Below are 17421 nucleotides of genomic sequence, written 5' to 3'. Positions count from 1 at the left end.
ATAAATAACAATTTAATCAAGTCTTTCTAACAGTTAACAGTCTTAAAGAAGCTCAAATTCTATTAACATCCGAGAATAATGGAAATATTAATAGAATTTGCTATTAGAAATGATATTATTTCCAAATATAATTGAAAGAACAACATCACTAACTCAAAAAACATCAGGACTCTTAAATCTTATATGAAATACGTTTCAAATCAGAAAGATTAAGTTGGCCAAAAAATAAGAATACAAATAGAGATAATTATCACAACAACGATTTATACTACAAACAAAACTTATATATTCGCAAAGCAATCTTGGTTTAAAATCTTTGATAACAAAATGTTAAATTTTGTTCTCCTTGAATCATCAAATCCAACGAACACTTAAAAACAGGAGACAAAAGCGACTTTTTTGTTATTATTACGGATTCTTTTTGCATATATGCATTGGTCGAAATTAAATTAACAAAATTTCACCAAAAATACAAGAATTACGGTCAAATTCTAGGAGAAAATTCTATTTCTATTTGTTATGGCCGAATAATTCATGAAATAATATTTCATGAATTTTATCTTTGAATTTTCGTACTTTTTTCCTTGTTTTCTTGCTTGAGACATGTATTACATTTGAATTTTATGTCATCAATATAATTAAAGTTTAAAACGCAAACTCAATCCCATCTTATCTAGTTTTTCTCGCCAAAACTTCTGTATTACAAGAGCAGCAGTGTTCATCTTATGAATTTGAGTTTGAGACAATCCCCATCTGGATAATCTTTGAGTCAAGAATGAACTAATTTTAATCTCTTGAGCTCGCTTAAATTTATCTTGTTCATACTCTATTCTTCGTTGAAGGAATTTATATTTCTTTCTGAGTTGTCCGAGTTGTATTGTTAATTTTTCAAGTAAAATTTGAGAACTTTTGCTACGTGATGGGTAGTCTGATGATATTCTACGTGGTATTTGGCGCTTAGAAATCATTTTCATTGTATCTTGAACAAAATTTGTTTGTACTTCTTCGAAAAGTTTGAGTTGAGCATTTATTTCTGTGCGCTTTTTAGACATTTCATTGATTTCATTTATCAGATATTCGTTATATTGTTGAAGAATTCCAGCATTGAAATGATTGATGAAATTATTTTTTCCAAAATCATCAAAATCTATTGTAGATGTTTGAGGACGACCAGATTTCAAAGATGGGGTAATTGATTCTGTCATTGGTTTAAAAAAGTTAGTAACGTCTATTGAATTTTTTCGGAATTCTTTCTGTATTTGCTTTAATTGCATTACTAAGTAAACTAATTCATCACTTTGGTAGTTTTCTAGGATATTTGCTAATTTGTTTTCAAGATTTTCTTTCTTTTTATTGAGAGTTTCAGCTTTAACAGTCAAAGTTTGAACTGAATCCAGTGCTCTTGAAGAGTTTCGTCTTTCTGGTATAATCTTATCAGCGTATTTCCAGTTCAAACTTCCATACTGTTCCATACAAAAAAATAATTAAGGGGATGTTGGAAAAATAACCCTATATAAATTATAACATTTCCAATCTAACAACAAGTTTAAATTTAGACAGTTCAAATAGAAAACATATATTTAATCTCGATCATATTTTTTAACTTCTTAATATTAAAGTTAAATTTCAATCATTGGATTAAATTGAAATATTTTCCTTCTAAATCAAGTGACATTGCTGTAAAAGATCAGAAGTAGAATAGAAAAGTTATCTTGAACAGTTTCCATAAGGATATAAGTGATAAAATCAAATGATCGAGATTTTGTGAAAGAGAAACATGAATCCATAACACTTAATCATGTACTCCATTAAGTATTGGGAACATATCAATGATGATCTTGTTTGATAGAAAAACACACATTGACAAATTTCAATTCAAGATTCTCACCTAAAATGACGAAAAAAGCGCAAATTACTTCAAACAAGAGCAGTATGTTCCAACATTTATATGTAATGAGAATTTTGCGATCGCGATCGAAGGTTTGAATAATTTTGTCACTTTTTGTTAAAATCTAAAATGAAGGAAGGAAAAGTTCAACCACAAAAATCTCTTCCAATACGCATTTATGAACTTTGGCCAAATTTCAAGGCATGGTGCGCAGCTGGTGATCCACCACCACAAACACAAGTCAAATCATTATATTTAATGGTATTCTTACTTGTTTTCGGTATAACGACAGGCACAATCTGGATTCTTTCAACATTCTTCAATTATTTCCAAGGTTCTATTGAGCATACATGGATTTTCCTCTTCGCTTCTTTTATAACTTTACTCCCAGGAGTTTACGCATTAGACATATCATACCATTGCTGGAGACGCCACAGAGGCTACGATTGGTGGATTATTCCACATTTTGAGTAAGATACGATTATTATTTTCTTGTTTAAATCATTATTATTTAACTAAATACTTTCATTCAATCATGTATTGATATCTAAATTCATTATACCTATTTTACCCCCTTAAATTCCTTAAACATTAGATATTTTCTATAAATACAAAGATTTTCCATGATAAAATGTTTTGCATATTGATTTAATCTCAATATATTACGAAAAACAAAGCACATTTACTAAAAAATCCTATTTATCTCGATAATTGAATTAATGATTTTAATTTGGATACAAAACATTATCATATTCCATATACAATAGCACTTTCTATTGAGGATTTCTTATAAAAATCTCATAGTTTGATTTTTATCTAATAATCCCGCAATTGAAATTGCTGCTAGAATCATTGATATACCTTGAATTAAGAAAACACAAGAATATATCCCTTTTTGCAATATTGTTTCTTAAGATATGATAGGATTATTTCATAAATTTATATTATTTGTTAACAAGTAAATATTTAGTGAGAGCGCCGTTCTTAAAGGTTGTTAAAATACAGTTATTAAAAGATTTTCAATTTAGAAACAAAATAAAATAAAATCATATTATAATTTTGATAAATCTTGAGGTAAATTAGGAATTAGTTCCTTGAGTCTTGCATATGCATCGACAATGAAAGGTTTCTGACCATCGCTCTTCACTTCCATGATGACTTCTACCTTAGGAAGCTTCATTCCAGTCAAATATCTCTGATTCTGCAAAATGCAGAGTTCTCTGAGATTTGATGTCTCTGCGAACTGGTTGTGCATGTCAGCCATACGCTGGATGAACGGTATATCTGTTGTAGCACTCATCTTCGTTGCTCTAGTATCCGACCAGAAAATAACAGCCGGATTTCCTTCAATTTTTTCTTTCGGAGAAGATTCGCATTCTACAGCGAACTCTGCAATTCCGTTTGAAAGAAGGCTGAGGAGTTTGGCGAGAGGAGATGCAATGTCAGTACTTGGTGCATCTAGAAGTACGTAATACGAAATTGAACATGAATTAAAAACAGATAAAGAACATTCGTGAGGAAGTCCGTCTTTCTTCGTCCAACCGTATTCATCAAAGTTTATCCATATTGGAAATGTCATGAAACGACTTGTTTCGAAATCCGGAAGCTTGGCTGCGATTGTTCTGAAATATGGTAAGAAACCAAGAAGTGGTTCACGAATTTCTGTAAGAACGAAATCTGTCTTTGTAAAAATAGCTGATCCAATAACCAACGGTGATGTTTGACGTGCAAATTCGAATAATTGTGTTGCAAGGCAAGTTGCAGCCTTTGAAGCTGATGCCGCGAATGGATGAGCAGCAAATGTAAATGGATCGTCAGATTTTTGAGGGAAACCTGCTAGTTCGATTAATTGAATTTGCTTCTTCAGCAATTCTCTGAGTTTGTTTGCTTCTTCGATTGTCATTTTCTTATTCATTTCTGGTATTGTAAACTTCAACGCTTGAATTATATTGTTTAGTGCAGTTCTTGTTGAATTTGCTGAAAAGAATTTTGGTAATTTAAGAGCCATGATAAGCAAATCACCTTCTTGCAATTCTATTGTTTGAACAGCGATGATTGATTGACTCCATGTGAATGATGTCAATAATTTATTTAAATTTAATCTCGAAAATGTTGTAAATGTCTGCAATCCACCGATTAATGCATGCATATGGCGATCTTGAACATTAGAAGGGAAAGTAAAAAGAACGTTATCTAAGATTTTACTTGGGTCTTCATCACCTTGTTCTCCTTCTTTAACAGATTTATACAAAAATACTGTAAAACATGGGAATCCAGGCGCTTCATCATCTGGAGCTGCATTACTCCAAAATTCAGCTATTGATGGTTCCCAATATCTTCTATGATCAATTTGCGCCATATTAATATGAATTATTTACTTCAAATTATTATAATGTCATGAGCAAAGTAATACCATTTACATATCAAATTCTTCTTAAGTCTCAATATTCAAGATTTCGAAATTTAATCAATCTCTAATAACAGCTTTCTATAGCATGGATATATCAAACACCTTATGTTTGGATTAATTTTTCTTAATATCCATCGAAAATCATGTGATTTGTTCAATTTTGATTCTGATTTGCTATTTAAATATGACAAACTATAAAATAGCATTCATTAGATATTAAAAACATGATATTCAAACTCGAATTTCGAATTTCGAATTTGATCAAACTTTCTACCTCAATCAGGAATCTTGACTTAAATCTATATTTTAGATTTTTAGAGTATTTCGAACTAGAAATAGACGTTTTTTAATTTGAAATTTGACAAAAATAAAATTAATGTCACAACAAGAGGAGCAGCTTCCAACACAGCCAGAAGATCTTGCAAATTTCATGGATCAAATCTTCAGCCAAATGGAGTCCAAGTTCACTGATATGGCTCAGCAAGTTCTCAAACGCATCGACGAAATGAGTTCTAAAATCAACGAACTGGAGAGCTCAATCGACACCCTCATGCAACAAGCAGAGCAGGATAAATAAATTCAATTAGTTAGTTATTAATTATAATCAATTAATACTGTGGAATCATTTTATTCAATAAATTCAAACAATTTTAAAACCTTACAGTTCATTTTTAATTTAACGATATGGCACTACAGCACTTCAAATTCATAATATTTTGATATGCATGAGTGTCATTCGTTATTTTTTTTATACCCTTGAAATTGAATATTAAACCTAATGAGAATACCAAAAGCCTAATACTCTTACATATCTCATAGGCTTTATATTGATATATCATATTTCTAAGCATAATTTCTTTTTTTTAAATTATTGATCTTTGCTCAGAGCTCACAGTAATGTGACGAATAATTCTATGCTGCGTTAAATTAATTATTTCACCATATTTCTTTGTAAATCATAATATGAATGAATATTTCAAATAATATGCATATACATAGGCAAAAATACGTTCATACGCTATTCTACTTTATTGGTATAGTATTATTTCAGAATAATGTCTTACGTAATCTATATTTTATGCATTTTCATTTTTATCTAGAAATTAAAGGACAATAATATGCAAACATATGTTACTTATACTTGAAAATGAAAATGGACATAGTTATCAGTAATTTTTTGATTTACTATAAGATAAAATTTAAATTTATCAGAATTAGATGATTTTTATATAAATTATACATATTAGTTCTTTTTGGAATAGACATTAATTATAGTTTTTGCTATGGAAACAAGCATTATAAAGATAATAAAATAAAAATATTTCTAAATTAACACTAAAATACAAAATAATTCTTTACAAATAACAACTACAAAATATAAGTAACATATTCTATATAATCTTCTTGAAAAAGTCAGTAAACAACTGATCATTGACTTCCATTGCTTCTTTTGGTTTAACTGTTGATCTGAATATCGAAAGGAGCTCAAAACATCTAACACCATTCTGATTAGGAAACACAGAATTGGCAATAAGGCCATATGTAACGCCATTATCGTCATCAAACGAAGGAGGAGTGAAAATATGGGATGGTTGGAGTATCTCGTTATCATCGTTCTTAAATCTGAGCTGATAACAGAACTGGTAGTCCAAACTACCCCACATCATCGTTGTATATCCGTGCATTATCGCATTAAAGGCGTAGCTTGCCATTTTCCGGGTTAATTGACGGTACTTAGCAACAGCAGCTTGTTTGTCAATGTTGTGGTAGTTCATAATGGCTTCAAGGCTCTGATCAAAAGGCATTTCCCAAATATCGCCTTCCGTACGATTTATTGCAATGAAATGAAGTAAATCTTCATTGTAAATCGACGTTGTAGGAGGTAGTTCGATCTTTGGCATGCCACTAAGGAAATTGCACAAATTTCCCATATATTCGTTGATTTGCTTTTGTACAGGGATGGGAATCTTGGTATTTTCGCTAATTACAACAATTATAGAGTCCGATTTTTCTGCGCATTTTGAACATGATAAAGTACATCCAACAGGAGTGCGAGCTAGACGTAGAAAAGCACCTTTATGCTTAGGGTTGGTATCAATTTTGACGTAGGATGAGTCGAATCGCTTTCCTTCGCACTTTGTTTCGCCATTTATTTCTGGAAATTCGACATGGACGAAGATTTGTATTAAAGAAATGATCTCTGGCTCAAGAACTGATGCCTTAGGATTCTTAAAATGTACTGCAATTTCGTTTCCAATGAAGAGGAAGACAGCATTTAGTTTTATTGGAACATCTTTTGGTACTGGCGGGACTTTTTCGAGGAAATAGTGCTGTAATTCATGAGAATCATCAGTATATCTTAAGGTACTAAGAAGAAAATGATGATCATCTTGACATAATTTCAAATAGGTATCTACATAACGAGCAAATACTTGTCTCTTGGATAATGAAATATTCCTACGCATGACTGATTCGAATTTTGTTCCAAACAAGAAGATCAGGATCTCACGAGAAGTTTGGAGAATAAATCTTAAGACTTCAGCACCAAAGTCTTCATTAGTCTCAACAAAGAACAGCATGCCACGCCATTGCTGCAAAACAATAAATAAATCTCCTGCTCTGAAGAACTGAAAATCTTCATTTAATTGTTCTTTTAAGTAAGTAATAGTTGTTAATAGGGTCATGTTATCGTTTCTATGATGATCTTCATCACTTTGTATTTCTACTGGATAAAACGTAGTAGTATCTGAGATAACGCGGATTTTAATTCCACATTCACTCATTTTTTTATTTCATCAATCGAGAATTCTAATAATACCGTTCAATACAACTCATTATGGTACCCAAATTTTCTAATATAGTGTGCCATCTTTTTTCAAAAATTATTTGGATTAATTAAATTTTCTGCTTTATAAGACATCTCATCGATGTAAAAGGGAAATGTTACTGAATACCAAAATATTGACTGATTCATGGAAGTAAAAATTCCATTTAATTTTGATTCCATTCAATTAACTATTTTATGACAATATGTTTCGCGAATGTTTAGTTTATTTGGCAATTGAGGACATAGCCAATTGATTTTCGAAGTTATGGTAGCATTAATTGAATCAAATGTATCAAAAAAGATGATCTGAAATAGAGTATCTTTGCATGAAACAGATAATATTACTTCAATTAGATTGGATATCAAATTTTATTGAAATTTAATAAGTTTTTGAGTTCAAAATCTATATGGAATCAGGAAAGAGTCAATTTACAAAGAAATATATAACAAGATTTAGGATAAAAAGACAAAAGAAATAAGATAGATCATATAAAAATAAAAAGATAAAATTATTTTCCGAATTTTAAAATTTCTCAAACAGGTTGAGTTGTAATTCCATATTTCTTACAAATTTCATCAATTTTGACATATCTCTGTCTGAGTTTGTTAAGCTTTTCTCGTAAAGTTAATACAGACATGTCAATTCTCGATGAAGTAATGAGAACATCCAAATCTTTATTAGTAATGCATGTTTTGAAGAACCACTCAACGATTTCTGGGTGCTTATATGGCGCATAAATAAGAGAAATCAAAATATAACCAAGAGCAGGGTCATCTGGATCATTAAAGTTGTATCCAGCATTGTAAAGTATTTGTAAGAATGGAATAATGTCTTTAGAGTACTTTGACATGGCAGAAATTCCTCTAAATTTTTTATTTTTCTTTTCATTGACGTTTATATCGAATTTGAGCATCTTTTCAGCAATATTAGGGTTGCAGGTATGGAAAATCCAGTGAACAATCGGTGGTTTTTGATTATCATTTGAAACAAGAGTTTTAATATGGGGAACTAAAAGAGATACAATGTTTTCGTTATCATAAATGCATGCATAATAAAGAGCGCCAACAAGTTCATTGTTACTAGGCTTAGTTTCCAATAATAATGGAATAGCTTCGCTTTTTTCATTCTTTGCAGCAATTTCGATAGGTGATAAGGTTGTAGAATCTTGATTTATGTATGAGAGTAAAAGGGTAATGCATTCTATTGAACTTTTTTTAATTGCTTTTGTCAGTGCGATATTTGCTAATTTATTTAGAATGATTGGCTTATTGTTGATAAATCCATAGCTAGAATCAATCAATAAGCGAATAATTTCAGTCGATGAAGCATGAGTGGCCAAGATAATGAAATTTGTATCATCATTACGCTTGTAATCATCTAAATACATCTTTTGTAGTCTTTGCATGAGATCTGGATTGCGTTTACATTTTTCAATTACATAAGAAGCTACTTCAACAGCACCTCCCAAACAAGCATATGAAAAAATTGGAATTGAACCAGTGTCGAATGATAAATTTGAGTTCTTTTCTATATAGCAATAAACTTCTAATTGATCATAGTATGCAGCCAAGTGTAAATGACTTAATCCTGAAGATGGTAAAATTACACCTTGCTGGGGATTGCTTGAAAGCAACTCAGCGCTAAGAGACAGGGTAAAGTTATCACTTAACTTGGCTTTCTGAAGATTTTCAATATCAGGTTCCGCTGGAACTTGTTTCGACATAATTATTTTGAAATGACAGGCGCTTCACACCAATAACTAAAATTTTATCAGCTCAATACTTTGCTTTACTTGGGATTCCCGATCAATTATCATATTTATCTATCATTTGATGTGATTTCTTTAATAAATCATCATTTATCATTTTTTTCATGGAATTGAACTTGAAAAACAAATAACACGCGCTTGAATAAGCTCAAATTAAGTATGGCGAAATGCGTTTATTCCAAAGAAGCTCCACTTTTTATTTGAAATATCATTAGACGTTTCATTGAATCATGCTTGAACGATAGCCTTTATTTGGTCCGAGACAGTCCATTCACAAAAATAAAAAGGTGTTGGGATCAAAACATTGCATTAACTGATGTTTGCATTTCTGAATTTATTATTTTCCTTTTTTTCAATTGTCAATCGAAGAAAGTTTTACAAGATTTGCAAAGACAGTTGAAGATATCTTTGAATTTAATGAAGATAAAAAGGAGAGTATTGTACAAGATTTACATTCATTACTTGCAGAAAAACGAGTTGATCTTAAATACATTTTAACGTTATTTACAGATATTTCATATTATTTACCGAAACGAATCAAGTATATATGCAATATTATTGATTCCGTACTCAAAATGCTCACAAACTATGAAGGAATTCAGAATTTCGAAACAAATCCAACAATAGAAATGTTTCTTTCAAAGAAAGGATACATACAAAAGGACATTCCATATTTATATAAGGATGCTGACCCATATGATATTTTTGATCTTCCACCACAAGATGAAATCAAAAAATTCATTTTAGAAGACAAAAATCAAGAACTATCAGAATTCATCGATTCAAATCATATAGACATATCAACATACAAGATCAATAAAATGAACCTACTTGAATTTTCATGTCAAAGTGGATCAATCAAGTGCTATAATTACTTGAAAACAACAAATATTTTCGATATTACCGATCATCTAGAATTTTTATCATATTTAAGTGAAAATAAAGAAATGATATCAGAATTCAAGCGAATTAAAATGAACAGTGAAATCAGAATCTTTTCCAATCGTAAGAATCCAAATATTTTAAAACCATCTTTCGAAGAAATCATCCGATGTCGTAATTACAATTACTTACTTAAACTTACGAAAAATCGAATTGACAAATTCGATGCAAATGGTCAAACAGCTCTTTTAGCCGCAACAATACAAAGCGACACATTCTTAATTGACTATCTTCTTGAAAAAGGTGCTAATCCTAATAAAAAAGTTCTGAAAATTGATCTAAATCCATTTATACTCGCTATTGGAAAAGATGACGAAATTTTGTTTGACAAATTTGTTAAACATAATGCCAAAATGATTGATACTCCTCTTGAAATATTTTGTTTCACAGGCCTATCAAAAGTTTTAAAATACTATTTGGATCATTTCAAAAAGGATCTTGAAATCAATTCATACTTTGGCATTGGAGAAACATTATTTACAATGGCTTGTTATGGCGGGAAGTCTAAAAGTATCAATGCTCCTATTAAAGAATCAAAATATTTGGATATTTTAGAATATCTCTTAAGCCGAGGTGCGGATATTAATAAATGCAATAAAGATGGAGCAACAGGTTTATTCATTGCATGTCAAAATGGAAAATTTGAGATTGTAAAGTTTTTAATTGAAAAAGGTGCGAACGTCAATATCAACATGAAAGATTTGGCATCTCCTTTATATATTTCATGTCAAAACGGATATTTCGAAATTGTTGAATATCTTATTAATCACGATACTGATATTAATTTTCAAAATAACCTTGGTGAAACACCTCTGTATATTGCATGCTATAAAGGTCATAAAAACATTGTTCAATTACTTTTGGAAAAGAAAGCTAAATACGAGTGTCTGACTTTTGAAAAAGAAACATTAATCCATGCAGTATCATATAAAGGTTTTTTTGATATTTTATCAATTTTACCAAAAGATATTGATGTAAATGCTACAAAAATATGCGGAACAACTGCCTTATATATTGCATGCCAAAACGGACACAAACAAATTGTTGAATATCTTCTATCAAATAATGCGGATATTAATATTAAAAATGAGGAAGGTGTAACTCCTCTTTTCATTGCAAGTCAGAATGGACACAAAGACATTGTTGAAATTCTCCTTTCACGTGATTCGGATCCAAATAAACCAACCAATGGCCTAATAACTCCTCTTTTTATTTCTTGCCAAAACGGACATAAAGAAATTGTTGAAATTCTTCTTAAACACAACGCAGATCCAACCATTTTATGTAAAGAAAACATAACTCCTCTCTACATAGCTTGTCAAAACGGACACAAAGAAATTGCAGAGCAGCTTCTTTTACGGAATGTAGATCCAAACATTCCATGTTGCGACAATACAACTCCTCTCTATATAGCATGCCAAAACGGATACAAAGAAATTGTTACAATCCTTCTTAATTATCATGCAGATCCGAATATTCTGATTGAAAATCCTTCAGCTTATATTGAGAAAGAAATTCAAAACTTATTTTTCCCAAAGGTTGAACCTACAAGCCCAGCTTATCCTTTGCAAGCATTTTTCGACAGAAGGTATGATGTAAACGAGAATCTTTTCTTACATTCCATAATGCCAGATTTTCCATTTGCGCCACCAAAAAAAGAATACTCAATATTTGACGAAATTGCTCAAAATCTTTTATCAGATGAGGAAGATTCTAATATTATACGTAAAGATGTTGTCACTCCTCTATGTATAGCATGCCAATGCGACTATAATGAGATTACTGAAATTCTCCTTTCACATGGTGCAGATCCAAACCTTCCAAAAATTGGTAAAATAACACCTCTAATAATTGCATGCCAAGGAGGCAACTTAGAAATTGTTAAAAACCTTCTTTCACATAATGCAAATCCAAATATTACTGGTGAGTTAAACGTAACTCCTCTTTATATGGCATGCCAAAATGCACATAAGGAAATTGTTAAGCTTCTCCTTTCCCATAATGCAGATACGAATCTTGCAACGGAAGACAACGCAACTCCTCTTTTCATTGCATGTCACCATGGACAGAATGAAATTGTTGAGCTACTTCTTTCACATAATGCAGATCCTAATATTTCATATGAAGATGGTACAACTCCTCTATTCTTAGCGTCCCAAAACGGATTCAAAGAAATCGTAGAAAACCTTCTTTCACATAATGCAGATCCAAATGTTTTACTTGATAACAAACCAACTCCCCTCTATGTAGCATGTGAAAATGGTTACAAGGAAATTGCCGAAATGCTTCTTTCCCATAATGCAGATCCAAATCTTTCAAATACAGGTGCAACTCCTCTTTACATTGCATGCCAAAACAAACACATAGAAATTGCTGATATCCTCCTTTCACATGGTGCAGATCCAAATATTCAATATAATAACAACATGACCCCTCTATGCTATATTTGCCAATATGGACCTATTGAAATTGTTAAATCATTAATTAACAATCCAAAAACAGATATTAATAAGCAACAGGAAAATGGATATACTCCTCTTCATATAGCCGTTTATTGCAAACAATTGGAATTTGTTAAGATATTGCTTGACAAAGGATGTGACGTAAATAAGGCCAATAGCAATAATTGCACTCCATTGTATACAGCATGTTATAATAACTCTGTTGATATTGTCGAACTTTTGCTAAAGCATAATGCTGATCCAAATATTGCAAGTATTAGCAAGCAAACACCATTGCATATTGCAAGCACTTCTGGATATTATCAAATTGTTCAGATTCTTCTTTATTATAAAGCTGATGCTTCCATTGTTGACGAAGATGGTCGCACACCTATTGATATCGCAAAATCAAAAGAATTCTCAGAAATTGCGGAATTATTGGAGCCAAAAAATAAAATAGGTATTGAAACACCGAAAGTTTTTGATTAATTCAAGTTTAATTTTAATATATTAAAGACTGTTTATTGATTTAAATAAATGTTATATTTCTTCACATTATTTTGCTGTTCAACAAACTTTTTCTGGAACAATATTGAAATAGCAAAAGCTTCAAATTATTTAGGTTTTTGTAACAATAAAAAAGGAGAAAACAATAAAATATTTAAAGTTCCTTATACACATCTGACTTTAATTCAAATTTCTTATAACTGGTGTGAAGCATAATTTGAAAGCTAAAACTGAAAGTCATGCCATATGGGCGTAAGTACGTCCTTAAAGTCAATAAAAAAGGGGAATCTTATAATCGAATGTGAACTCACTTTTTCATATATGTTTTGGGTAAACAAACCCAAATATGAGAGTGAGGGCATTTCTGCATAGTGTTTTAAATCTTGAAATGGGCAATATGAGATATGCAGTGATTCAAGAGTATTCAATAAAACAAATACCAAATAAATAAAGAAGGAAATAATTCAGAAACATTAATTTTTAAAAAACAAACAAAAAAATCTTTTAAAATTTAATTTTCTTCGCCGTAAAGAAGGTTCTGGATTCTTTCTTTCTCTTTCTGTTGCAAAAGAATCTGTTCGTCTGATTTCTTCTTTACAACGTTCGGGAAATATCTCTCCATTAGTTTTCTTCCTGTTCTCTTCTTTATTGGCCTTGTTGCTCTTGCCAACGCGTGCTCTTTCTTCTCTAGAAGCATCCTTTCACGTTCAATGATGATTTGTTTCCTTGCTTCTTCTTTTCTGGCGTTATCTATGATGTTTTGCTTTTCTCGGATGAAATCTGGATTGACACGATCACATTCTCTGTAGAATTCCTCAAGTTTGGCTTCTAATCGCTCCAAACATTCAATAGGAGTAAGACTGGCGCGTTTCTTGAAGCAATCAACAAATAATTTCAGAACTCGGCTGGAAAGAAGCTCCAATTCTGTTGGTTCTCTGGTTGTTGTCTCTTCTTCAGATGGTTCTTGGTTTGCAGGGTCTTCTTCGTAAGATTTAAGAACAGGAATAATATTTTTATTTATTGTTGACTCCAAATTGGAAATTGTGGTCTTTAAGTCAACCAATTGGTGTTCTGCTGTATCATTTCCTCTACTAGCCATGTCTTCAAGGATATCTAATTGCTGATTCAAGAAAAGATTATCTCTTTCTTCATTTTCAATGATTTTAATAAGGATATCTGGAGCTTTGAACATATCTTCTAATTCCATGTTATCTGGTTTAACTTGTTGAAGGAATTCATAGTATTGTTGGTATTGAATCAAATAATCTTCATTTCTTGATATTTCTGACTGAATGACCCCATTAATATTATCTCTCTTATGAAGTACTTTTTCAATATCAACTCTGGCTTGAGTTGCTTGTTCTGCTCGTTTCCTTCCTTTTTGTAATTCGAGTTCTATACGATCAGACTCTCTTTGGCACTGATGCGATTCCTCAATGATCTTATTTTCTGTTACTTCTACCATTTCCTTTTCATTTTCCATTTGTTGAACAAGTTGATCAAGATTTTTTCCTTTTTGATTTAAAATCAATTGAATTAAGTATATATCACGCTTTTCGGCTATCTTCTCATCAATTCTTTGCTTTCTATGGTATGTATCTTTATTAAATTGTCTTGCAGAAACTGGAGATGAAGAATGTTGAATTCTAGGACTGTATTGACGTAAGGGAACTTTGGGTTGAAGAAGTTTGTTCCGTTCTACTACGGATAATTTAAGATAATTCCTTCTTTCTGTTTTAATTCGTTCTGATTCGATTGCTGCTGATTCAAATTCTAATTCTTCTGGACGGATAGTAAAAGGATTAGGTGCTCGTGCTGACCGAATGCTAAGTTTGGGTACAACAGGTTCCGAAATAGGTAATTCAACTTCAGTCATTTATTAACGTAAATGTAAATTTTTTAAAAGAAATTTCTGACATTGTAAAGCAAGATTTTGTCAAATTAAACAAAATTAATGATTAATTCGTCTTCCTTCTTGGAATAATTTAGGACAGTTCTTCAATATTAAAACTATCACTTAAGTAGTTTGTAACCATGTATGAAATGGAAATTAACTTCTAAAATATACAAATTCAATCAAAATAGAAGAAATATACCGAATCAATACACCCACAGTAAACATTATTCATTTAAGAAATAAAAAGTTGTTTAATTTAATAGGCTATATTCTGCAATTAAGGTACCGATTTTACAATGATCATGCATGATTCCACTAACATTAAGGTATTAAATACATACGAGAAAATGTCTAAATAAAACCTAGCTTTTTTTTGGCGAAACAGCCATAGTGATCAATATGGATATTATGGACTTGATAGTTGTTGTGATTGAGAATCATACTGGACATGCATGGATGAATGATGCAATATTTTGAACCTTTCTTTGCTATCTCCCGTAAATTCCAATATAAAAAAAATAATCTAATAAATTTGTTTAATATTTTATCATGATTCTAATTTCGTTAGGAAAATTGGCCTAAATCTTAAAATTCCGATGAATTTTATATTTGGTGGTTGATCAGACAAAATAAGATCGATTATTCAATGATTGTCCTGAAAAACTTTCGGAACTTCATTTCTGGCATAACATATATTATGTTTAAGGGTGCACACGAGAGGATCATGTAAACTTCAGAATTTAGAACCTTATTTTTAGGCATTATCTTGGCTACCTATTTAGGCTCGAAAAGCAAAAAATATCAAAAAATACAACTTGACTCCATTCTGACCCTTTCATGGAGGTAGTTTTTATCCGCTAGTATTTTCCCTTTGAATCTCTTTACAATTCGAAATCAAATTCAAACCTCAGTAGAAGAAAGGAAGAATCGACTTACTACGGTTGTAATACGAATAAATACATATATTTAATTATTTTTATTTACATAATAATTGTTTGAAGCTCATATTCCATCAAATTTTTAAATAAAAACATTAAAATGTTGAAAATGTTCATATATTTTAATAGGGTTTTGGCACTTTATTGAGGAATTACTACATACATAGTTGAACTGAACTTGATATTTTGAAATTTAAATTATTTATCAAAATTAAAATTTAACTTGAAATTTATAATTATTTAGTCATATTTTGCATAATTCTAAGTAGATTTTATAAAAAATCAAGAAAGAAAAATTTTAACGTGCTTTATTTTTTCTTTTTTATAATAATACATATTATTATATAAAAAAAAAAAAAAAAAAAAAAAAAAAAAAAAAAAAAGGTAGTGGGGCTTCCAGGCACTTCGTGCCTTCTAGCCCTGAGGATGAATGAGTATAATGAAGTCTTGACAAAACATTTACGAAGAAATCTCAACAAAGTCTTTACGAAGAAGTCTTGACAAAACATTTACGAAGAAGTCTTGACAAAACATTTACGAAGAAATCTCAACAAAGTCTTTACGAAGAAGTCTTGACAAAGTCTTTACGAAGAAGTCTTGACAAAGTCTTTACGAAGAAGTCTTGACAAAATATTTACGATGAAGTCTTGACAAAGTCTTTATGAAGAAATCTCAACAAAGTCTTTACGAAGAAATCTCAACAAAGTCTTTACGAAGAAGTCTCAACAAAGTCTTTACGAAGAAGTCTTAACAAAACATAGACAAGAAAGTTCATGAGTGTAAATGACCAAAAATATATTTTAGGGTAGAAGGGTATATCTACCCCGTTTTCTACCCTCTTTTCTACCCTCTTGAATTTTCATGAAATTTACACCAAAAAATATACTACTAGGGTCATTTACGAAGAAATCTCAACAAAGTCTTTACGATGAAGTCTTGACAAAGTCTTTACGAAGAAATCTCAACAAAGTCTTTACGAAGAAGTCTCAACAAAGTCTTTACGAAGAAGTCTTAACAAAACATAGACAAGAAAGTTCATGAGTGTAAATGACCCAAAAATATATTTTAGGGTAGAAGGGTATATCTACCCCGTTTTCTACCCTCTTTTCTACCCTCTTGAATTTTCATGAAATTTACACCAAAAATATACTACTAGGGTCATTTACGAAGAAATCTCAACAAAGTCTTTACGATGAAGTCTTGACAAAGTCTTTACGAAGAAATCTCTCAAAGTCTTTACGAAGAAGTCTCAACAAAGTCTTTACGAAGAAGTCTTAACAAAGTCTTTACGAAGAAGTCTCAACAAAGTCTTTACGAAGAAGTCTCAACAAAGTCTTTACGAAGAAGTCTTAACAAAGTCTTTACGAAGAAGTCTTGACAAAGTCTTTACGAAGAAATTCATGAAAATTCAAGAGGGTAGAAAAGAGGGTAGAAAACGGGGTAGATATACCCTTCTACCCTAAAATATATTTTTGGGTCATTTACACTCATTTACGAAGAAAAAACATTTTTATTGTATATATAAAATGAATTTTACAAAACCACCGTTACCCTTCTTTGGAAATAAGAGTAGATGTAAAGATATTCTATTGAGAGAACTTAAGAAACTACCGAATGGTCTAACATTTGTAGACTTGTTCGGTGGAAGTTTCTATATATCTCATTTGTGCCATACAATATTTCCTGACTCAAAGATTATATGCAATGACTTCGACAACTATATGGACCGTCTCAAACATATACCAGACACAAACAAAATATTGAAAGAGTTAAAAGAAAAGATACCTATAGGTAAGATGGAA

The 17421-nt window shown here is 30.9% G+C and overlaps 8 protein-coding genes across 8 annotated transcripts, besides 1 other annotated feature; 3 read left to right on the top strand and 5 right to left on the bottom strand.

Moving 5' to 3' along the window:
* Positions 1-260: 260 nt before the first annotated feature.
* TVAGG3_0742980 (uncharacterized protein) lies at positions 261-1472 on the bottom strand (the record flags this gene model as incomplete). Its single annotated transcript, XM_001318165.2, has 1 exon — positions 639-1472. The coding sequence occupies one exon, from the start codon at positions 1470-1472 to the stop codon at positions 639-641; it is 834 nt and encodes a 277-aa protein (XP_001318200.1).
* A 497-nt stretch (positions 1473-1969) lies between these two features.
* TVAGG3_0742970 (eukaryotic protein of unknown function, DUF872 family) lies at positions 1970-2457 on the top strand (the record flags this gene model as incomplete). Its single annotated transcript, XM_001318164.1, has 1 exon — positions 2018-2362. The coding sequence occupies one exon, from the start codon at positions 2018-2020 to the stop codon at positions 2360-2362; it is 345 nt and encodes a 114-aa protein (XP_001318199.1).
* A 173-nt stretch (positions 2458-2630) lies between these two features.
* Positions 2631-4247, bottom strand: TVAGG3_0742960 (uncharacterized protein; the record flags this gene model as incomplete). The annotated part of the gene is made up of 1 exon (XM_001318163.1): positions 2940-4247. The coding sequence occupies one exon, from the start codon at positions 4245-4247 to the stop codon at positions 2940-2942; it is 1308 nt and encodes a 435-aa protein (XP_001318198.1).
* A 389-nt stretch (positions 4248-4636) lies between these two features.
* On the top strand, positions 4637-4973 carry TVAGG3_0742950 (heat shock factor binding protein 1 family; the record flags this gene model as incomplete). The annotated part of the gene is made up of 1 exon (XM_001318162.1): positions 4675-4875. One exon carries the CDS (start codon positions 4675-4677, stop codon positions 4873-4875), a length of 201 nt encoding a protein of 66 aa, XP_001318197.1.
* Positions 4974-5627: 654 nt separating this feature from the next.
* Positions 5628-7089, bottom strand: TVAGG3_0742940 (Hermansky-Pudlak Syndrome protein 1 family; the record flags this gene model as incomplete). Its single annotated transcript, XM_001318161.1, has 1 exon — positions 5690-7081. One exon carries the CDS (start codon positions 7079-7081, stop codon positions 5690-5692), a length of 1392 nt encoding a protein of 463 aa, XP_001318196.1.
* Positions 7090-7167: 78 nt separating this feature from the next.
* TVAGG3_0742930 (protein ubiquitination) lies at positions 7168-8857 on the bottom strand (the record flags this gene model as incomplete). Its single annotated transcript, XM_001318160.1, has 1 exon — positions 7659-8849. The coding sequence occupies one exon, from the start codon at positions 8847-8849 to the stop codon at positions 7659-7661; it is 1191 nt and encodes a 396-aa protein (XP_001318195.1).
* Positions 8858-9182: 325 nt separating this feature from the next.
* Positions 9183-13217, top strand: TVAGG3_0742920 (POTE ankyrin domain family; the record flags this gene model as incomplete). Its single annotated transcript, XM_001318159.2, has 1 exon — positions 9470-12766. The coding sequence occupies one exon, from the start codon at positions 9470-9472 to the stop codon at positions 12764-12766; it is 3297 nt and encodes a 1098-aa protein (XP_001318194.1).
* A 58-nt stretch (positions 13218-13275) lies between these two features.
* On the bottom strand, positions 13276-14661 carry TVAGG3_0742910 (cilia- and flagella-associated protein 100 family; the record flags this gene model as incomplete). Its single annotated transcript, XM_001318158.1, has 1 exon — positions 13296-14660. One exon carries the CDS (start codon positions 14658-14660, stop codon positions 13296-13298), a length of 1365 nt encoding a protein of 454 aa, XP_001318193.1.
* Positions 14662-15387: 726 nt separating this feature from the next.
* Positions 15388-15967: a mobile genetic element.
* Positions 15968-17421: the final 1454 nt, after the last annotated feature.

This window comes from Trichomonas vaginalis, chromosome III, assembly GCF_026262505.1.
Source record: "Trichomonas vaginalis G3 chromosome III, whole genome shotgun sequence".
Taxonomy (NCBI): Eukaryota; Parabasalia; order Trichomonadida; family Trichomonadidae; genus Trichomonas; species Trichomonas vaginalis.
This window is presented reverse-complemented; position numbering and strand designations above follow the sequence as displayed.